Below are 22,958 nucleotides of genomic sequence, written 5' to 3' on the forward strand. Positions count from 1 at the left end.
GCGCCAGCCTGTGCCGCGCCACCGGCGGACGGCGGAAAAAGACGTACTCCACTTGTTACGTCATTTCCGGATTGGAAGGCGTGGCCGCGGGAGGTGCGTCCTGGGGCCTGGGAGGAGGGTATGGGTCTGGAATGGTTTCTCGTTTAAAACTTATTTTTCTGAAGCCTTTCAGTGCTGCCAGTTTACCCTCAACGGCACTGAGGGTCATGTAGTATTAAATACTTGTTGTCTGGAGTTTCCTACGCAGTAAACGGTGGTTCCTAGGGGCCAGGAGGTGTTCGGACCAAGTGTTGTACTCCACTTTGCGTATTGTTTAAAAACTGCAGCTCATTCCTGTACTCGTTACTGATATGTAAACCAGTTTCTGAAGCGGGGGTGAGGGTGGGGGCAGTTGAAGTGGAGAGAAATTTTAAAAACAGAGCCAACTTTTGTCTCATTCTGTGTTACAAGCAACGAGGATTCTGCGAAACTTGGCTGGGAAGAAGAGTATGCCAAAGATAAAGTACTGGAAGAAGCAGGACTTTAAAAAATACAGTACCATATATACAATGGAATATTACTCAGCCATTAAAAGGAACGAAATTGGGTTATTTGTTGAGACGTGGATGGATCTAGAGACTGTCATACAGAGTGAAGTAAGTCAGAAAGAGAAAAACAAATATCGTATATTAACGCGTATATGTGGAACCTAGGAAAATGATACAGATGAACCGGTTTGCAGGTCAGAAATTGAGACACAGATGTAGAGAACAAACGTATGAACACCAAGGGGGGAAAATGGTGGGGGTGGGTGGGGGTGTGATGAATTGGGCGATTGGGATTGACATGTATACACTGATGTGTATAAAATGGATGACTAATAAGAACCTGCTGTGTAAAATAAATAAAGATCAAAAATTATAAAAAAATAAAAAATACAGTACCACTAATAGCGGATGTGTAGGAAGGGCTTCAGTATATTTCTACGTATCTCCTTTAATTGTAAAGATTTGTGCTCTCATTATCCCCTTTTTTGAGAAGAAGAAATAGACCCCAGCATGCCTAAGGTTACACATTTTAAGGGGAAGAGGTAGGATCAACCCAGGGCGTATGACTTCAAAACGTGCACGTTTAACAATCAGGCATTGCTGCCCTACTCATAATTAGAGACCCAAATAAAAATAACGAGACGCCATTTTTTCAATCTTTTGAAGTTTGTCGATACCGAGTGTAGGCAAGGTGTGAGGAGATGCTGTTAGAATGTCATTTGTGTAACCTTTTGGGAGGGGTAACCTGACAGTATCAGAGGTTTAAGTGCTTTGATTCGGCAATTTAACTACCAGGAAATTATCCAACAGTTATTTTTGCACCAATAACTAGTGATTTATCCACAAAGGTGTTTATTGCAGCTTTTTTCTTTTTTTTTTTTGTGGCAAGGAACAAAAAGCAGAAAGTATATATAACTGTGCTGATATAGAAATATCTCCAAAATGTGAGTAAAAAAAGGCAACTTACTTTCTTATATGTATATTTATATAGCTATACGTATCTATCGAGAGACAGTAATCCAATTTGTGTAAAAACAATTCTGTGTGTGTGTATGTGTGTGTACATGTGACAGAAAATTCCTGGAAAGTAAACAAGAATTATTAATGATTACTCCTGGTGGGTAAGGCTGGGGAGGAAAGTTTCTGAGCATCTTTACTTTCTTTTTTAAAAAATTTTTTTGCCATACCCCGCAGCATGTGGGATCTTAGTTCCCAGACCAGGGATCGAACACACGCCCTTTGCATTGGAAGTGGGGAATCATAACCACCGGACTGCCAAGGAAGTCACTGAGCATCTTTACTTTCTACTCTTAGTTTTCCTGTATTATGCTGTTCCAGTATTTTCCAGTGACTATATGTTATACCTTAGTAACTAATTACAAATAAAAGTTGAGGAGCACTGTGCCTGAACCTTTTGAGTTTAAGAGTGAAAGCCATAGGAGAAAACATGACAGCAGCTAAAGCAGGAAGGGGGAGGAGACAAAAACAGCTTTATTCACTTGTGGCTTTTTACTACTTGAAGAACATTTCTCAGAAACTTCCAGTGACTTCCCCTTATATATTATTGGCCAGAACTGGCTTAAATAAATTGATTCATTCCCTGGACTCAAATGCATTGCCACCCGCACAAAACTGGGATTCCGTTGGCAAGGAAGAAGAGCTTATGGCTCTTAGGGAGACAATCACATTGTCTTCTATAACTGTTTAAGTTCTTGCATAACTGTGCCATCTAGTGCCAGCCTAACTCCTGAGTGTCATTTCTTAACTTCCTCTACCCCCTGCCCAATTTTCTCTTAGTATGCTCAATTGGCCTCCTTTCAGTTCCTCAAACATATCAATTTCTTTCCTGCCTCATGGCCCTTTACATTTGTTGCTCCTTTTGCCTGGTTATCTTTTCTCTTTGTTCTTTAAAAGTCTTGTTAGTGGTCATGCTTTTCTTTTTAGATCTTAGATCAACTGTCATACCCTTAAAGAGGCTGACCTGTCCACTGGGTCTAAATTAGGTTCTTCTTCCCTCTAACCTGTAACTTTCTATCTCACCCCCCTGGATATTTCCTCCCTAGCATTTACCATACTGTTATTATCTATGTTCACATATTTATTTTATTTCTTACTCCACTAGAATGTAAGGTCCACAAGGGCATAAATTGTTTCTTTTTCACTCTTGTGCCTCCATGGTCCAGAACGGTACCTAGCACATAGTAGGTGCTCAATAATATGTGTCGAATTGATGAATAGGGAACGAATGAATGGAAACAAGGATAAAAGGAAAGGTGTAGGATTACACACAGAAGAGGGTAAAACGGGAATGGGAAGAGTTATATTTTGGTAGCAGAAGAAAGGGTGGATATAATGACATCAGAAGTAGCCTCATCTTAGCCATGGCTGACTTTGGGGCCTGAATCCTGTGCCCAAGTACAGTGGACGCTTTTTACAAGTCTTGGAACTAAATCATACTCTTTTCTGTTTTCTTATATTGGATAATATAATTCCTTGGAAATTTGCTTTGGGTCGTAGTTATCCTACTACTCCCATGGACATAGAACTAGCCAGCTGAAATGCAAAGGAGCAAATTAATTTCTCCTGAAGAGAAATTACTTTAAAATGGAAGGTTATGCACTGTGTATGTAGTCCAGAATGCCCAAGGGCAGTCCTTGTGGAAGGTTTTGTGTGGTATCATTAAGTAAGTATTGAGCCTACAAATGCCAGTCAGTCAAAGCAGAAGCCAAAGAGTAACATGAGTTTGACTTATGAACTCTAATAAAGTTTTTGAAATAGATTTCATGTGTGGGTCCAGATCCCAAATGACTTCAAGATTGTTAAAAGCTGTTCAACTGCAAGTTAATTCCTTCCCTGGAAGCATTCCTGATACTTGGGGAAAATTCTCAAGAAGTATGTATGCTTAAAGAAATAAGCAAATTGCCAGCTCCTGTTTTGGATATTCATGCAGAGACCACAGTTCTTATAATACACTGCTGCTTTTTTGAATTACTTGTAAAGTATTACACACCACAATAATTTTTTGTGTTATCTGAGTTTGAGTTGAATAGATCCACCATATTTTTTCTTTAAATGTACGTAAGACCTTTTTTTTTTCTTTTTTTTGGCTGTGTTGGGTCTTTGTTGCTGTGCGCAGGCTTTCTCTAGTTGCAGCGAGCAGGGTCTACTCTTCGTTGCAGTGCACAGGCTTCTCATTGTGGTGGCTTCTCTTGTTGTGGAGCACGGCACACTGGCCTCAGTAGTTGTGGCTTGCGGGCTCTAGAGCGCAGGCTCAGTAGTTGTGGTACACGGGCTTAGTTTCCCCGTGGCATGTGGGATCTTCCCAGACCAGGGATCGAACCCACATCCCCTGCACTGGCAGGTGGATTCTTAACCACTGCGCCACCAGGGAAGTCCCAAATATATGTAAGACTTCTGTCAAAGGAATTCATAGTGATGCCACCAAGAATCCTCTTGATGGGCTATCTTAAGACAGAATGAGGTTTACATAAGGATATGATTACTTTTCTTATTTAAGTATGTGTTAAATATTTTAAAATTGTTATTATAAATATTTTTAAATACACAAAAGTATATTATTATAGTAAACTCCATATGTCCATCACCCAGATCAACAATTATCAAGATTTTGCTACATTTCCTTTATCCATTTCTTTTATTAATTTGCTGGAGTATTTGGAAACAAAATCTTAGGCACTAAATCATTTCTGCTATATAGTTCAATATGCGTCTCTAAACAATGTTGATATTTGTCTTCCATAAACACGGACATTATCATACCTATCAAAATTAATTAATTTTGATTGATTAATTAATTGCTTGGTATTATCTAATACCCAAACCATAATCAAATTTCCCCAAGAGTGTTAAATATTCTGTTTAAGTTGGTTTGTCTGAATCAGGGTTCGAACAAAGTCCACATATTATGTTTGGTTGTCAGGGCTTGTATCTTTTAATCTAGAGCATTTCTCCTCCCCCCCTTCCTTTTTTTTTTTTTTAATTTGCAGGGTTTGACTTGTTGCAGGCTAACTGGGTTAGTTGTCCTATAGAATGTTTCACATTCTAGATATGTCTGTTTGCTGTCTTGTGTCATTAACATGTTTCTCTATCCTCTATGAAGTGAAATTAGCTCTAGAACAACACTGTTCAATAGATGTTTCTGTGATGATGGAAGTATTCTACTTGCACTATCCAGTACAGTAGCCACTAGCCATTGTGGCTATTGAGCACTTTACAGGTGACTAGTGTGAGTGAGGAACTGAATTTTAAATTTTATTTAGTTTTAGTTAATTTAAATTTAAATAGCCATATATGGCTACCTTACTAGATCGTGCAGCTCTAGTGGCTCAGATTCAACTTCAACTTTCTTGGCAAAAGTGCCTCATAGTTGCTTCCTATGAATCACATATGAAGAAGACGTGATGTCACCTTTAGTGATGTTAAGATTGATCAGTGGGTTCATATGGTGACACCCTGATCCCTCTAATATGAAGTTCCCCCAAAGGATATGATTTTAACATTAAGATTTTTAAAAATATAAACTTCATCTTTATGCAGTTTTTTTTTTTTTTTTTTTTTTTTTGCGGTACGCGGGCCTCTCACTGTTGTGGCCTCTCCCGTTGCGGAGCACAGGCTCCGGACACGCAGGCTCAGCGGCCATGGCTCACGGGCCCAGCCGCTCCGCGGCATGTGTCCCCTGCGTCAGCAGGCGGACTCTCAACCACTGTGCCACCAGGGAAGCCCTATGTAGATTTTGAGAACCAAGGAAAGCCCAAAATAGCTCATTGAGCTCTTTTATACATTTATAGTAAAAGTCAGAAAGTTAAACTTTTCTCCTCCATATATCAGACTCTAAGGAAACTATACTGTTAAAGAACATTTCAGAGAAAGACTTTGAAGAAGGCCAAACATAAAACACAATTAGTTCCTGAGTCTTGAGGCTGAGTCTACACTTAAAAAAAAACAACAGTAATCTGCCATTGCTTTAGTGCTGAAATAATCCAGATTGTTTCAGGTACTTGAGGTTCCCCCACCTCCAGGCATTTCTCCCAAATCCTAATGAACAACTCGCTTTGGAAACACAGTTTGCTGGTGTTATTCACATTTGCTAATGAATAATTCACTGGCACAAAAGATTGTAGGGCCTAACAAATGAGTCTGAGTCCAGACATAAAACAATGGCCTAGAACAGGACTTTGAAGATCTTTCTCACTTATTATTGAATCCAGCTGCCGTTGGAGAGACAGCTGGCTCTAATAAGTGGGCATGAATGTGATGGAGAGAAGAGCCCCTCTCTCCTTATCTGCCTCATTGTCAGATAACATGGGTGGCCCTTCTTTTTGCTATATCAGGGAACTGATGGCAGGACAGTGGTTCCAAAACCTGATTTGACTAACTACCCCTTCCAGACTCCAGTGAAAACTACAGGCTCTCTTCCCAGAAAAATACACATATGCACATATGTGAAAGGTTTCCTATCATCTCAGGGCCTTTAGGATCCCTGACACATCCAGGGGTCACAGGATAAGACACCCTGCACTGGAAGCAAAAGTAGCAGACACACTTGCATGGATATTCTCACAGTATGCAGTATACAGGATGGAGCCCCAGTGCTGAAGAAGCCAGTTCCTGGTCCTTCCTATCCTCCCAGATTTATCCTTTCTATTATTTTATATTTTCTACTTGTTTTAATTCGTTTTCCTTGTTAGACCAAATAATGCAAATATTTTGCAAAAATATTTTTAAAGTATCTAAGGCTATTCAGTGAAAAGTAAGTTTTCTCTCTGTGTCTCTACTCTAGGTCCTTTCCCCAGAGGCATCCACCATTAGCAGTTTCTAGTTTTTTCTTTCAGATATATTCTAAGCATATATGTCAATATCATAGTCTCTGTCTCTTCCAACTGGCAGCACAGTTTACACATTTTTGTTCCATGCTTTTTTTTTTTCTTAGCTCTATGTTTTAGAGAGTTTTTACTGCTGGGACTTAGAGCTCTGCTTTATTCTTTTCCCATACTGCATACTATTCCATCTTGAGGCTTAACCATAATTGATTTAATCTGACCATACTTAATGAACATTTAGATGGTTTCCAGTATTTTTTTAAACTACACATATTGCTGCAGCATATGTTTTTGTGTACTTGTGAAAGTATACCCATATATACCTATTCCTAGCAGTGGAATTCCTGAGTAAAATGAAAAATTTTGATAGATATTAACAAATTGCTTTCCAGAGAAGTTATATGTGGTAGACAGAATAATGGCCCCCAAAGATATCCATGCCCTAATACCTGGAACCTGGGAACATGTTACCTTTCATGGCAAAGAGAAATTAACTTGAAGATGGAATTAAGGTTTCTGATCAGCTGACCTTAAAATAGGGAAATTATCCTGGATTATCTGGTGGACTCTATATGGTTACAAAGGTCCTTAAAAGAACCAGAGAGATGGTAGCATGAAAAAGAGTTGGTTCAATGATGCTGGCTTTGAAGATGAAGGAAGGGAGCTATGAGTCACGGAATGAAGGCAGCCCCCTAGAAGCTGGAAAAGCAAGGAAATGGAAAAGACAAGGAATGCAGCCCTCACATTTTGCTTTTAAAGATCTCTGTTGGATTTCTGATCCACAAAATCAAAAATTACACATTTGTCTTGTTTTAAGCCATTAAGTTTGTGGTAATTTGTTATAGTAGCCATAGAAAATTAATATACTTTATGTATTTACACTCCTGCCAACAATGTATGAATGTATTTTCCCACATCCCTGCCATTAGTGATTCCTTTTTTTAAATATATTGTCCTCCCCTCATATGAATACTCCTTCCAATGTTATTTGAAAAGAAATGTTTACAATTTAGTGTCCTATATTTTTTTAGATAAAAGGAAAATCTCAGCTATAATTATCTGTAATATTTTGTTCTTTGCTCATTATAATTAACTCTTTGGAAAATCCCCATCTGGGACATGTACCATTTTCTTGGCAGTGGCCAGGATGTGAGCAGGATGCATGACGGACGTGTCATTTCTGCAGTGCTGTTGTCACTGCTGATCAGCCTGCACTGCAGAAATACTCTGGGACTAAGAGTTGTTTAATGAGATTTGTTTTCTGCCACGTACACAGGTACCTACACAGGTAATAAAGCCAGTCTCTGTACGTGGTGACAGTCCAATGGCTTTACTTGGCCTCCAGTGGAGGTGGCAGCCTCAATCTTTGCAAATGGGCCAGAGGCATTGTATATGTAGCAACTTCCACATCTCCCTGGCAGCTGAGTGCCTCAGGTGACTGGGGTGGGGGAAATTAACAGAGTGTAAATATTTCCTATCAACTCAGTTAATACCCCCATGCCCGACTAGCAGAAGTAGCTCTGCCTGGTCCTTTCTCATTTTGCATATTTAGTTTGCACTGTAGTGGTGGGACCTCCCCTTACCCATGTACATACATTAAACCCTATAGCCTGGCTTGACCATCTCCGAAATTAACATCTATTCAGGATAATTATTGAGCATCTACTCTGCTAGGTATTTAGGATACAAACTCTTAACCATGCAGAGCTTACAGTTTATAGAGACAAATAGTAATCAACAATCACAGGAGCAAATGTAAAACTGCTATTGTCACAGTTTCCAAAAAGAGGATATGTATGTATATGTGTGTGTGTGTGTGTGTAAATAAATAGTAGTGAGATTCTACCTTGTCTAGGAAAGTATAAGAGAGGCTTGGGTGGGATATGTAAATCTGTATACATTTGCTAATCCATACCTACATCCTAGGTAAAGGATATAGAGGGAGGAAAAGAAAGAACTAGAAACACTGCTTAGCCAGGGAGAGGAGGATGAATAGAGATAGAGGAAGAATGGCCAGAGAGTTGAAGGGAAACCAGAAAAGGGCTGTGCCCTAGGAGCCAAGCAAGGAGATTCCAGTTATATCAAGGAGAGTTCTGTTAAGCAAGGAGATTCCAGTTAAGGCTAGGAAGAGCATAGAATGGGACACTGTGTCTCAGGATCAATAGGTTGTCTATGTTGCAATGGCAGAGACATGGTAGGGCACACCTGGATTCAAGTGTGGCTCCTTCCCTTTAGATGTGTGGCATTGGACAAAAGACTGTCTGGCTTCAGATTCTGCACCTGTAAATAAGAATAATAATATCTCCCTGAAAGAGTTACTGTGGGGATGAAGTTAATTAGCATATGCAACATCCCTACCATTTTGTAGGTTCTCAATAAAGATTGATTCCTCCCTTCCATTATGTCTGACCAATTATTTATTTATGTTTTGCTTGTCACTATCCTTGATGTCTTAGCATTGGTGTTGATGACATACTTGTAAGGGTCAAGGCAGGTCCTGTCCCTGTATATAAATGCATTAGTAAAGGTGCCAGCAAGTTGTTGTGAGCTGACAAATCAGTGCTCTGGATACTGTAGGGAGCTAAGCACCCACTGGTGTGCCTCTTGCTATGCTGACAGACAGATCATCGAGGATTTTTTAAGGACATAGTACATCTTCCTTCCTCACACTGAGTTTTTCCCTTTCAGGGAAAGGCACTCCAGTTACCAAAATTAATACCTAATTCTTGTCTCAGGACATCTTTCTGCACTCACATTTCTGCAACTGCATAAATCTCCAATGCAAAATATTAGTAATAAATGACTAATTCCAATAAAATTTGTTTTGTTTAGAGACAGCATTGGCCCTCCCAGATTTTTCTGATTGGCTAGAAGCAGCCACTCCCTCCTCTATTCCTTCATTTTTGTCTATTAAATACAGTGAATGGGAAAAAAATGCAATTTCTTCTATTGGTTAAGAACTCTTGCCCTGCCTGCTACCTCTGACGGTTTTTACAGTGCAACCCTGGCTTTGGCAACTATGGTAACTACCCATTGGGAGACAATGTAATTCATTGCTTCCCTTAAGTTAACTAAACCCCAGTAAAGAGACTGAAAAATATTTCTATTGGGGCTAAAACAGGATACGTAACTTTTAAACCTCTTTAGGAATTGTCCTTGTTTGTTTTTTTTTGCGGTATGCAGGCCTCTCACTGTTGTGGCCTCTTCCGCTGCGGAGCACAGGCTCCGGACGCGCAGGCTCAGCGGCCATGGCTCACGGGCCCAGCCGCTTCGCGGCATGTGGTGTCTTTCCGGACCGGGGCACGAACCCGTGTCCCCTGCATTGGCAGGCGGACTCTCAACCACTGCGCCACCAGGGAAGCCGTGTTCTTGTATTTTTAATTAGCACCCGTTTCATTTCTTATTGACAGTGGGCATGTTTTCTGAAACAAACAAGAGGATGTAACATTTCTTTTTTTTTTTTCGGTATGCGGGCCTCTCACTGCTGTGGCCTCTCCCGCTGCAGACCACAGGCTCCGGACGCTTAGGCTCAGCGGCCATGGCTCACGGGCCCAGCCGCTGCGCGGCATGTGGGGTCCTCCCAGACCGGGGCACGAACCCGTGTCCCCTGCATCGGCAGGCGGACTCTCAACCACTGGGACGTAACATTTCTTAAGCATGATTTTTATAAGCATGAGAGTACCTTTAGGGACATACTACTATTTTAATTGTAATTGTTACAGAATTTCCAGGAATTGGGGGTCGTGTAAATACGAAAAATGGGCAGGGCTTAAATCGTAACGGAGCTATGATCACATTCAACTTTTAGAATTGACACTGTACACATTTTAACATAGTGATTGGGGCCCTAAAGAGGGTGGATGGAAATGGTGGAAAGGAAGCTAGGGCTCTTAGCATCTCGTGATCCGGCCACTAGGGCATATACACTAGGACATTTTCTCCCGCTAGCGCACAGTCTGGAAGCCAGTGTTGTTCCAAGTGGAGCACAGGAGGCTCACACTCCGGCGGCGCCGGGGGCCTCGCAAGCGTTCCAGGGTGGAAGGTTGCGTGTTTGAGTGTCCATAGCAACGCGACGCTTCAGCCTTCTGGAGTCCTTGGCTCCAGCTCGCGCTGTGAGACCCGTCCCGGTGGGAGGGACCTGGGCTGGTGGGAGGATTGATGGTGGTACGGGGTGTGGGGGGCTGGGGAAACTACTGGGAACATTTGCTCCAAGGGTTGAGTTAAACTAAGAAAAATCGGTCCAAGGCTCAGCGCAAAAGGATCTTTTCATTGCAGTCCTTTCGCCCATGTAGGGAATTATGCCTTTGGAGGTGGTGGTGGAACTGCATATCCGGGCGGTAAGAGAGATCGACGAACTTCTCCTCTTTGACCCAAATCAGACTCTTTCCCCAGGGTTCTTAAATGGTTCTGGGTCGTTTTCACCACCCCCTCGCCCCACACACATCATTAATCCTACCTCTGTCCCTAAGATTCTCTACATTGGTCTTTTCTTACTTTCTAAACTTAAGTTCAACTCAACCTCTAACCCCCACTCCCGCCCCCCCCGCCCCGCCCCCAAGCCTAGCTGTTTCTTGGCTTTATCCGGAATTTTTCTGTTCTTTTAAAATAACCTTGCATTAAGTCCAAGAAGGATTTTATTTTCTTTTCCGGGATACAGATTTGTGAAGATTAAAAAGCCCCTTCTTTAAATAACCCGGGAAGATTTTAATTTCAAAAAGCCAGATCACTTCCCTGATAATTTGCCACCTCTATAAACCAATCAAGTATTTTCTAAGATACTTCCCCTACAGATGGCTCTGGCTTGCTAATTCCAAAAGGGATCAATCAACAGCTGTTTAATAATTATCCACTGAATCCTGCTTAAGTGAGGTGCTGTGGCAGAGTGACTCCACTGTTCCTGTTTGGGGTCAGTCATTCCTTATTTCAGCTTCCATTTTCCAACCCTTCCATGTGTGGTTAGTGACAGACTGTCACGCAGCTTTGCCTGAAAGCTATAAGGAGCTTCTCTACTGGCCAGGATTATAAGCAGAACACCAACAGGTTACGGCCATGGAAAATCTGGTTAGCCTCCATACAAGTGACAAATGCTGTGATTTCATCCTAAGTGCAGCTCTGAAACAAAGATGGAAATTTCCTGGATTTGACCGATTTTGCTGACAGCAAATAGAACCAGACTGTATCAATTGTGCTATATCAACTGTGACCTCTCACAATTGTGCAGTAAGATAAAGGAATTCTTGAGACGTTGAGTGATAAATCTGTCTTCCTACTCATTAAGGCAAAAATTAAACAAGTTTTCATCTCACTTCATTCAACATTACTGGTTAATTTTATTTTGATTTTTAAAAGGCATCCTTCAGTGTACAATTAATTAACAATGGAATCAGTTTTTTTTTTTTTTACTCTACAGTGCTTAGGATGCTTTAAAAAAATCAGGTGAATTGATCTGTGCTTTAAAAGCCAGCAAACTCAGGCCCCAGCAACCAAGACAGGGAATTCCAGAAAAATAACCAGAAAGGAGGTGAGCCTAATTTTGATCTCCCAGTATTCAGACTTGTAGATGCTGCAAGAGGAAAAACTGCTTCCAAATATCTGGCCTGAATATTGCTGCAATTAAAATAAAGGACCTCTCTAAGGCTAAACAATAAAGGAAACCACTTAGAGTGTCACAGTTTGGCTGATTCAGGAAGTGAAGATGTAGTCTGTGTTCAGGATGTTGTGGAAATGCAAATAATTTTGCTTCATTTTGAAAAGTAGCTATTCTTTTTTCAGTGTTCCTCTCACACTCAGCAAGTTCACACTTCCACCCAATCAAAGCCTACCTGTCACAGCCATTCTCCGGATTCCTATGTACATCTCTATATGACAGATCAAATGCCATAATCCTTTCTATTTATAAATGTCAAAATAATTGGTTGTTAAGATTATCTAAAGACACCAGTTCCATAGGTAATTTAAAGGTTCATATTTTCAGGCAGAGCAGCATTTAAAGCACACACCCTCTTCCATCTTTCCTGGTCAAAGAATAATGAGCAGAGTCCACCCTGCACTTGGAGGTTTTTGGTCTTGTGATTTGGGGAGGCACCATCGATAAACTGCTTTAATTGTGAGGGTCAATATAAGTGGAAGTTTAGGAGTTATACTTTGTGCCTGGTATAGCAGTAGGCTCCACTTGATGAATTTCAAGTTAAATACTGTTACCTAAAGTGTGGTGTATACAGAGAAATGGAATTCCATATGGAAAACTATAACATACAGGGTCATCCTTGTGGTATATATTTGAAAGCTTATGCTCTTGCATTGCAAAGAATCAAGTTATTTTTCCATTTTATTACCTCATTAAAGAAGCATTATTCTTTATTCAGTAGAGATGGTACGCAGCAGGGCCCATCTTCTTCCATGTTGGTCCACTGACAAAGTATGTAGTGAGCCTACCCCCAGACTCTCAGTTCCTTTATCTCCTCAGCAGCTTCGCTTTTCTGTCCTCTGTCATGCCATGCTATTCGCTGTCAACAGAATTAAGCATGAGGCCATAGTCCCATCTTTCCTTTTCTATGGTCACTGTTGATATGCCCGCCTTTAAGTGTTTCTTCTTCAGGAAAGTTCTTGGTTTGTTCTCTGAATGCAGAAAGACAATATTAGTGGGAAATAAATAACTTTTTAAAGATCTTTTGAGGAGGTGGAGGAAAAGGAGAGAAAGATATGTACTATAATCTCTCTTCTCACTACCTGATCTGCAAAGATGGACGAGACAAAACTAAAAAAGCGTACCAAGAAAATTAGGATTAAGAATAAATCTTCCCAACTGTGGTAACAGATCTTCAGAGGATAAATTAGAAAAACCTATGTCTTAGACTCTTAAAGTACTGTTTAAAATCTACCTCAGGAAAAGAACTAGGATTAGTATGTGGCTCATCTGCCTGTATATTTACAGAATGAAGGTGATTTGTTTTTTCAAAGTTCAGTTTACAAGTGATATGTTGACTTACAGGATTACACAAAACAATATTTTCTGATGTCAACTTTTAAAAAGCAGCAATATTATCATCACCTCAACTTGGTTTCTTTGCAGTTGTCCTGGAGATATAAAAAGTCGTTGAATAGGTATATAATAGAGGGGTTTTTTTTGCTTTCTGTAATATGGCTGTCATCAGTAATGGTCAGCACTGTGCTCTAGCCTAGTAACCCATCAAGATTGTAGGACACCTGAAATCCCAAAAGGAAGCCTAAAATCCTTAGGGGGGCAAGCAGGATGGCTGCTGGTTTATGTCAGCATCATCACGTGTAGAAACTTTCAGATCTGGTGCCATAACGAATGAGATGGTGTCATTGTTGGTTCCACAGTACAAAGAGGACTGGAGCATTGTGCGGTGAAAGCCAGCAATAGTCCACGATGCTGTACTGCATGTAGCCCAGAAAAAAGCCAAAAGCCACGTCGGAGACATTGTGCCGCCCCAGCATGACCCTGGAGAGGCCCAAGATGAAGGCCCACAGTACCACCAGCACTCTCAGTGGAATGGCCAGCACTAGGTGGTTCAGGATGAACCGTGACACCAGGGCGGCCCTGGTGGCATGGCCCGAAGGGAAGGAGTACTTGTCCACCGAAAGGGTGAAAAACATGTCCATCTGGTTGTGGGCCGGGCGGCGCCTGCGGACCAGCCCCTTGATCAGGGCCACCAGCAGCAGGTCCAACAGCAGGGAGAAGAGCAGGTTCATCAGCACCTCTCGCCCGGCCCAGCTGTCGCTCCTGGACAGGCAGTAGAGGGTGCCCAGCAGCCAGGGGATGCCGTGTCCCGAGATCTCCAGCAATTTCATAAGGGGCCGCACGCTGCCCCAGGATGAGCTCTCCCCCGCACACACCCCCAGCTTCTTAGACAGCCACAGGTCGATGGCCAGCAGGGAGCGCAGGGCGATGCCCAGGAAGGACGGGTTCAGGTCCATGCGGTCCTCCTCGGGCAGCGGGGACGGGAGCGCCAGCGAGGAGCCCGCCCCGGCCAGGGGGAACGAGCCGCGGCGGTGCACTGGGCTCTCGGACGCGCGGAGCCGGGCGCAGGTGGGGTCGGCGCCCGGCGCGCGGCTGCTGAGCAGGGACTGGAACTCGAACCTGCCGCCGCCGCCGCCATGGGCCGGGCTGCCGCTGCTGCTCGGGGCGCAGGCGGCCAGCGGGCGTCCCTCGGCGTTCCTCCGGGGGCTCGGCATCGCGGCGGGCGGCCCGGACCGCAGGACCCGGCCAGCCTAAGGAGAAGCTTCCCGGCCCTGCAGCCTCTTCCGCTTCCGCACTGCCATCCTGGAGGGGCGGGGAGAGGAGCCAGCGAGAGGACGATTGTGACACCTGGCGGAGACTTGGGAGGAAATTGGAATTTCCAGTTTGAGCAAGGAGAGGAGAGGGGAGGGTAGTGCTGTGGGAGAGAGGTGAGGGTTACGGTGGTGGGGGAAATTTGACATTGTGGGAGGTTAGGGGAAATAGATCCTTTACAAAGCAAAACGCAAACCCTGTTCTCTATTTTTGTCTTTGTTTTTAAGATTTCTTGCCCAGGGGTGTGCCTTCCTGGCAAGCAAGATGTGTTCCTTGGGGTTTACCTCCTGAATCAGTACCTGGAGACACACTGCTTTCCTTCCGTGTTCCCTATTAAGATTCAGCGGAGCATGACGTTTGAAAAGGTGATCTTGACTTTCTCATTGCTAAATGGAGAAATTCAAATTCTGTTGTCTGAGGATCATTTAGTGGTTCTTATAAAGAACACAGCTTTCATAAAGTTATTTTGTAAATTTTCTTTAAAAAAAAATTACATGAAGGCACCTCAGCACAGTGCAGAATCATAGTTGGAGGACTTGCTTTTGCATCCCATATCTGAGCCAAGTTCTGTCAAACTAGTGCTAAGTACCCTGGTAGATGTTTTCTATTTTTGGAACTCCCATGGCATTTTTTAACTGGAACAGAGAGCATTTTCTGAATGTTCTTGGAAGTGTTAGAGGCAGCTTGTGACAGAGATTATCAATAAACTAGCAGACCTTAAAAACAAACTTTTTTAGACTCAGAAAAATACCTCAGACTAACCAAATTAGTTAAATCCTGTATCTGAAATTCTGTAACAAAACAAGAAGGCTTTTTAGATTTACTGAGTTTCCTTAGGTCATATCTGGTTTATTTAGCTACAGTGATAAAAGCTAGATTCCATTCCAGTGAATGTGATCATAATATAAGTAGCCAAAACGTTACCAACCCGCTTCCCACTTTCATATTTAATGGAACATTAATTTCATTATTATCCAATCACTGACAATCTCTTGAAGTTTTTGTTTTGGAATTTAGAGATTGAATCACTTTTAACCTTGATAAGCCTATGATTTTGTCCCAAAAAATATCACTGAGGTGGTTCTTTTGGGGAGGGGATGAGAATGGGAAGGCTTCAGGGTAGGGCCTGTCACTTTTAAAGGTCTGGATGGTGGTGCCCAGAAAATGACCTGTCTATTTCAAACAGTAGCAGAGGAGATGAGGATTGATTTTTGAAAGGGTTAGGGCTGTGTGTAATATTTTTATAAATCACAGCCCATTAGTTAATTTTTTACATCTTTATTGGAGTATAATTGCTTTACAGTGTTGTGTTAGTTTCTGCTGTATAACAAAGTGAATCAGCTATATGTATACATATATCCCCATACCCCCTCCCTCCTGAGCCTCCCTCCCACCCTCCCTATCCTACCCATCTAGGTGGTCACAAAGCACCTGATCTCCCTGTGCTTTGCAGGTGCTTCCCACTAGCTATCTATTTTACATTTGGTAGTATATATATGTCCATGCCACTCTCTTACTTCGTCCCAGCTTCCCCTTCCCCAGCCCCCACCATGTCCTTAAGTCCATTCTCTATGTCTGTGTCTTTATTCCTGTCCTACCACTAGGTTCATCAGTACCATTTTTTTTTGTTTCTCTTGTTTTATTTTTACCTCAATTAATGCACTTTATAAATGTGATAAAATATAAGTATTATGTAAGGAGTGGGGAGAGAACAAACTATAGCCACACAATTCTTAAAACATAGAAACACACATACAATAGGGCAAAAACACCAAAAAATTCTCATCTGTTAATTCAGTTATAATGTGCCTTATTACTTAATATTGATCATTACTTCCTTTGTGTACCATCAAATACACATTTATGGCATCATTTCCAAAGGCTTTGGTCCCTTTCCAACATACATTTTAATCCATCCTCCATTGCTGCCTTTGGTTTCTTTTTTTTTTTTTTAACATCTTTATTGGAATATAATTGTTTTACAATGTTGTGTTAGTTTCTGCTGTATAACAAAGTGAATCAGCTATATGTATACATATATCCCCATATCCCCTCCCTCTTGCGTCTCCCTCCCACCCTCCCTATCCCACCCCTCTAGGTGGTCACAAAGCACCGAGCTGATCTCCCTGTGCTATGCAGCTGCTTCCCACTAGCTATCTATTTTACATTTGGTAGTGTATATATGTCCATGCTACTCTCTCACTTCGTCCCAGCTTACCCTTCCCCCTCCCCTTGTCCTCAAGTCCATTCTCTACATCTGTGCCTTTATTCCTGTCCTGCCCCTAGGTTCATCAGAACCATTTTTTTTTTTTTAGATTCCATATATATGCATTAGCATACAGTATTTGTTTTTCTCTTTCTGAGTCAGCCTGTTAATTTAAATAGTCTTCCAAACTGGTTGGATAAGAGAGGAATAAATGGATATTACCTTGGAACATATAGTCTGAATCCAAAGGAACCTAGTTGTAACCATTTTATTGTTGGTCGTGGTTAAAAAGTGGGTGGTGAAAATCCAGTCTATTTTTTCCCCCAAGGATTTCCTTACTAGTTTTATCAGTTGTAAATTTGCTTCTCTAGAAGACTTTAAAAATCTTTTTATAAGAAGCCCAAGGACGTAAAATTGTAGAAGCTGTAAATCAATCTGTAAATGACCTTGGAGGTCATCTAGTCCAAGCTCCCTGACTTGCAGAAGAGGAGAATGAGTCTCAGAGTCATACTCTAGATGTCACAAAGCTGTGTATTTGAGATTACTAGATATCACAGACCATTTTTCATTTTATAAAGTGCAATTAAATAAATGCTTTATTTTTAATTTTGAAAAATTGCCTTCTTGTGTGAGCTGTTTGAATTCATACTCAAGCTTTCTACCAGTTGGCTCTAGCTTTCTTGTATCTGTTCCATTCTCTAGCTGCAAATACTTGCAGGGAGTAGCGAAAACACTTTCTCCTCCTTGGACCTTCTGTATAATTCAGAATTCAATGTTCTAAAGCATTCAGATAAACAAGAAATTACTCATAAAGAATGTATGAGCCATTGTGTTTGAGCAGTTCACGTTGATCATTTATTCCCCACGATCATCCTTGAAAAAATTCTTAGACATGGATGAAGAGAAGGAATGAACTAATATTACTGGAATAATTTTGGAAAATAACCCAGCTCACTCACATTTGCTTGTTAAATCCAAGTCAGTAAGACAGAAATGGATTACAGGGGACAGCCTCCACTTTTGTAGTTAAAGCAGACCTGGTTTTGGATCAAGAGCAGATTTTAATCATGCTTAAAGTTAAACACCATTTAAATCAGAAATTTAATGCCTGAAATCAAACTCTGCTGAAAACTTGTGTTTCTTACAGGGTTCTAGAGTTCAGGGAGAGGGTCATGTTATGCCTTTACTTCAGTCCCCTAGGCCCTTTTATCTCAGGACAAAATAAACATACTTGGCTGTGGGTAGACAGGTATCACAGTGTTTTTCTTGTGCTTCATGATACACCTAAAACTTATGAGACTCTCTCTCTTGTTATTTTTTGATTCTGTGGGAGTCTAGCTATGAGTACTTAGCTTTTCTTTTGTGTTGTACATAGAATTTTTATTTATGTTCCTTTTTAGCACAACCAATTGCTTGGGAAGAGAAGTCATTTATTCAGTTAACATGTAATGAGTATCTGTTGTATTCAGGATGTTTTTCTAGGTACTCAAGCAAGACTCTTTCAGGTAGATGCTAGATGTGCTTTTAGCAACAAACTGTGGGGCTAGGTCAAATAGATGATGTTTTGAACATGTGGTAGATTCAGCTAACTTAAATTTTCCTTGTACTTGGTGTTGTGTTAATTCTCTTTCATTTATTCTATAGTCATTTGTTGAACTTTTAACCACATACCTGTTAAAGGTACTCCTGTTGAATCCTAAAATATTATATGGCTGGATTTGACATGTGTTAATTATTTGGAAGAATATAATCTAGATTTTCTATGAGTATATATTAATAAAACTTTGAAGATTTATTTTCCCCATTTTTTTCCTGCAGGTATTTGAAAATGCAATAGATCCTGGAGCTGTAGCAGACATTTTAGAAAGTAGGTACTTCCCCCTTCACCCCCAACAAAAGAGAGAGAGACTATTGTATATATGTAATTCACAGATATAAAATTCTATTTTCTAAGTTGTGATACTTCCATATTTACCCCATATTTATGTTCAAGATAGTCTGTGTAAAATTTCAATCATGTCATTGATTCAATTACAAGCCCTTTTCTAGATATGTATGGCATTTACTGGATGGTATGATTCTGTTTGTTTAATCACAATTAAATGGTTTTTGTATCTTAACAGAGTTGTTTAACCATCACCAAAATCAATTTTAGAACATTTTCATCACCATGGAAAGAAACCCTATACCCATTCTTCCTCATCCCTTCCAGCCCTAGGCAACTACTGACTAATCTTTCTGCCTCTATAGATTTGTGTATTCTGGATATTTCATATATATGGAATTATATAATATGTGGTCATTTGTAACTGGATTCTTTCATTCAGCATAATGTTTTCAAGATTCTTCCTTGCTATAGAATGTGTCAAGATTTCACTTCTTTTTATGTCCAAATAATGTCCCATTTTATGGATAAACCACATTTTGTTTATCCATTCATCAGATGATGAACATCTGGCTTATTTTTGCTTTGGTGCTATGATGAATAATGCTGCTATAAATATTTGTGTACAAGTTTTTTTTGTAAACATGTTTTTATTTCTCTTGCGTGTATGCCTAGGAGTGGACTTGCTGGGTCATATGGTAACTCAGTTTAATTTTTTGAGGAATTTCCAGACTATACCAAAGGAGTTGTATCATTTTACATTCCACCAGCAATATATGAGATTTGATTTCTCCACATCCTGGCCAACACTTGTTATTATTTATCCTTTTGATTGGTAGCCATCCTTGTGGATATGAAGTGGTACCTCGTGGGTTTGATTTGCATTTCCCTGATAGCTAATGATGTTGAACATTTTTTCATGTGCTTATTGGCCATTTGTATATCTTATTTGGAGAAGTGTCTATTCGGATCCTCTTCCTATATTTTAATTGGGTTTTTATTATTGAGTTGTAAGTTCTTTATATATTATAGATACAACTTTCATATCAGATGTATGATTGACAAATACTTTCTCCCATTCTTTGGATTATCTTTTTGCTTTCTTAATGGTGTTCTCTGAAACACAAAAGTTTTTAATTTTGATGAATTATATTTTATCTATTTTTCTTTTGTTACTTCTGCCTTTGATGTCATAACTAAGAAACCATTGTGTAATTCAAGTCAAAGATTTATGTCTATATTTTCTTCTAAGAGTTTTATCGTTTTAGCTCTTACATTTAAGTCTATAATACATATTGAGTTGAATTTTGTAAATGGCATGAGCTAAGGGTCCAATTTCATTCTTTTGCATCTGGATATCCAGTTGTCTCAGCACCATTGTTACTAAGAGTAGTTTTCCCCCATTGAATGGTTATGGCACTCTTGTTGAAAATCAATTGACTGTAAATGTGAGGTATTTTTTTTGGGTGGAGGGGGTGTCTCAATTCTATTCCATTGATTCATAAATCTATCATTATTCCAGTGCCACACTATTTTGATTATTGTAGCTTTATAGAAAGTTTTAAAATCAGGAAGTGTGAGTCCTCCAACTTAGTTCTTCTTTTTCAAGCCTTGTTTCTGCTATTTGGGTTCCTTTAGTTTGCCATACGAATTTTAGGATCAGCTTGTCCGTTTTTGCAAAGAAGCCAGCTAGGATGTTGATAGGCAATGATAGATTGCATTGAACCTGTAGATCAGTTTGGAGAATATTGCCATCTAAACAATATTGTCTTCCAATTCATGACATGACACGTGGTGAGAATTAATTGAGTGTAAGGAATTTAGAGACTGAGATAGACTAAGTGCTTTACATTACCATTGGGGTGATGGTTGGAAAGGATATAGTCCTTCCTGTTTGGAAAACCCAAAATTATGGGGTGTCTTGGCTTTTAAGTTTCTTGGCATTTAAAATTCTGTCCTCATGTATTCATGTTTTTCATAAATCTACAAAGGGAGAATTTTACATTTATTGTATATATTTTTTTCAGCTTTATTTGAGGATATAATTGACATACAACATTGTGTAAGTTTAAGGTAACAACATGTTGATTTGATACTCAGATATTTTGCAAAATGATTATTACAGTAGTGTTAGCTTACACCTCTAGCACATCACATAATTACCATTTCTTTTTTGTGGTGAGAACATTTAAGATCTACTCTCTTAGTAACTTTCAAGTACAGTATTAACTATAATCACCATTATTGTCTATATTAAAATGTTTTTACTTCTAATATTTTGTGGGAATTATCTTTACTGATTTTTTATTGTTATACCATTTGTATTTTAAATTACTTTTAATATTTAAATTTTATTCTTGGCCTTATAGACATTGAACATGGGCTCACTATTTTTTTAACATCTTTATTGGAGTATAATTGCTTTACAATGGTGTGTTAGTTTCTGCTTTATAACAAAATGAATCAGCTATACCTATAAATATATCTCCATATGCCCTCCCTCTTGCGTCTCCCTCCCACCCTCCCTATCCCACCCCTCTAGGTGGTCACAAAGCACCGAGCTGATCTCCCTGTGCTATGTGGCTGCTTCCCACTAGCTATCTATTTTACATTTGGTAGTGTATATAAGTCCATGCCACTCTCTCACTTCGTCTCAGCTTACTCTTCCCCCTCCCCATGTCCTCAAGTCTGTCCTCTACATCTGCATCTTTATTCCTGTCCTGCCTCTAGGTTCTTCAGAACATTTTTATTTTTTTTTTAGATTCCATATATATGTGTTAGCATGAGGTATTTGTTTTTCTCTTTCTGACTTACTTCACCCTGTATGACAGACTCTAGGTCCATCTACCTCACTACAAATACCTCAATTTTATTTCTTTCTATGGCTGAGTAATATTCCATTGTATATATGTGCCACATCTTCTTTATCCATTCATCTGTTGATGGACACTTAGGTTGCTTCCATGTCCTGGCTATTGTAAATAGTGCTGCAATGAACACTGGGGTACATGACTCTTGTTGAATTATGGTTTTCCCAGGGTATATGCCCAGTAGTGGGATTGCTGGGTCGTATGGTAGTTCTATTTGTAGTTTTTTGGGGAACCTCCATACTGTTCTCCATAGTGGCTGTATCAATTTACATTCCCACCAACAGTGCAAAAGGGTTCCCTTTTCTCTACACCCTATCCGGCATTTATTGTTTGTAGATTTTTTGATGATGGCCATTCTGACTGGTGTGAGGTGATACCTCATTGTAGTTTTGATTTGCATTTCTCTAATGATTAGTGATGTTGAGCATTCTTTCATGTGTTTGTTGGCAATTTATATATCTTCTTTGGGCTCACTATTTCTAAATATACTTTGAACTCAGGAACTATAAAAAAAAGTTGTTTTATGTCTAATTTATATAGTCATATAACATACTGTTTTAAGCAAGATAAGCTTTTATAGGTTAATGGATAACAGTTGTATTTTGAATTTTTAAAATGAAAAGTAGTATATTGTTATTTCCGTGATTTATGAATACATCTTTAAGAGAGAAAATATCATATTTTGTCAATATTTTTCAGGAGACAAAATGGTATGTTTATAACTCAGTTATTCTCACCCCATGCCCCCAATTTACTGGGTCTAGAAATACCTGAATCATTGTTGGTATGCCACTTACTATCAGTAGTAGTAACGTAAATGGGGTGTTTATGGCAGTTTTAAACTTAGTAATTAATGAAACACTCTGACAGTATTCTAAAGTATTAATATCTCATTTTTCCTTTTTAGGCTTTCTAACCAGGTTTGAGTTAATACAGCTAGTGCCTCCAGGTAATGTGCCAATAAATGAATTTCTAAATTAGTTTAATTTAATTTTAAAAGGATTTGGCATGACAAAATGGGGACTGGCATTTAAAAGCTGTGCTTTGTATAACACATGCTTTTTACCCCCACCAGTCTGTTGAATTTTGCCCACTTTCAAAAGAGTAACTTTATGGGTTTGAAAAAGCAGTAAGCATAGCTTAAACAGGTTCTTTGACTTTCCATTTTTTCATAATTTTATCTAATAATCATCAAATAATTTTTTTAGTCCTGGCTCAGCTTCTTTCAAATGTTTGCTTTTGGCTGTGTCGTCATTTGTAGAGTGAGTGAGTGAGAGTGTGTGTTTGTGTGTGTGTGAAACCCAAAGCCATCTTCTGTGTTGATGCTAGAACAG

The 22,958-nt window shown here is 39.9% G+C and overlaps 2 protein-coding genes across 7 annotated transcripts in view; one reads left to right on the forward strand and one right to left on the reverse strand.

Moving 5' to 3' along the window:
* The first annotated feature begins 439 nt into the window (after positions 1-439).
* The window catches only part of SPATA6L (spermatogenesis associated 6 like), a 54,263-nt gene continuing 31,744 nt past the window's right edge, over positions 440-22,958 (forward strand). For 2 of the 6 annotated variants that reach the window (XM_081236671.1, XM_081236674.1), the window contains exons 1-6: positions 440-635; positions 1,417-1,471; positions 10,660-10,704; positions 14,891-15,028; positions 18,688-18,736; positions 22,532-22,573. In XM_081236671.1, coding sequence (XP_081092797.1) covers positions 10,666-10,704; positions 14,891-15,028; positions 18,688-18,736; positions 22,532-22,573 — 268 coding nt within the window. In that variant the 5' untranslated portion in view covers positions 440-635; positions 1,417-1,471; positions 10,660-10,665. Of the gene's footprint in view, positions 636-1,235; positions 1,472-9,432; positions 10,480-10,659; positions 10,705-10,834; positions 11,274-14,890; positions 15,029-18,687; positions 18,737-22,531; positions 22,574-22,958 lie in introns of those variants that run through there. The other 4 variants (XM_081236675.1, XM_081236672.1, XM_081236673.1 and 1 more) reach the window with 4 other exon arrangements.
* On the reverse strand, positions 11,635-14,630 carry PLPP6 (phospholipid phosphatase 6). Its single transcript, XM_081236681.1, has 2 exons — positions 13,357-14,630; positions 11,635-12,985 (listed from the first exon to the last, which is right to left on the reverse strand). Exon 1 carries the CDS (start codon positions 14,564-14,566, stop codon positions 13,694-13,696), a length of 873 nt encoding a protein of 290 aa, XP_081092807.1. The 5' UTR covers positions 14,567-14,630; the 3' UTR covers positions 11,635-12,985; positions 13,357-13,693.

This window comes from Mesoplodon bidens (assembly GCF_964165515.1).
Source record: "Mesoplodon bidens genome assembly, chromosome: 6".
In the NCBI taxonomy this organism is placed as follows: domain Eukaryota; kingdom Metazoa; phylum Chordata; class Mammalia; order Artiodactyla; family Ziphiidae; genus Mesoplodon; species Mesoplodon bidens.

What these genes read in the sequence shown, in the direction of transcription:
- PLPP6 (XM_081236681.1), bottom strand. Translation starts at nt 14,566, where the DNA reads ATGCCGAGCCCCCGGAGGAACGCCGAGGGACGCCCGCTGGCCGCCTGC.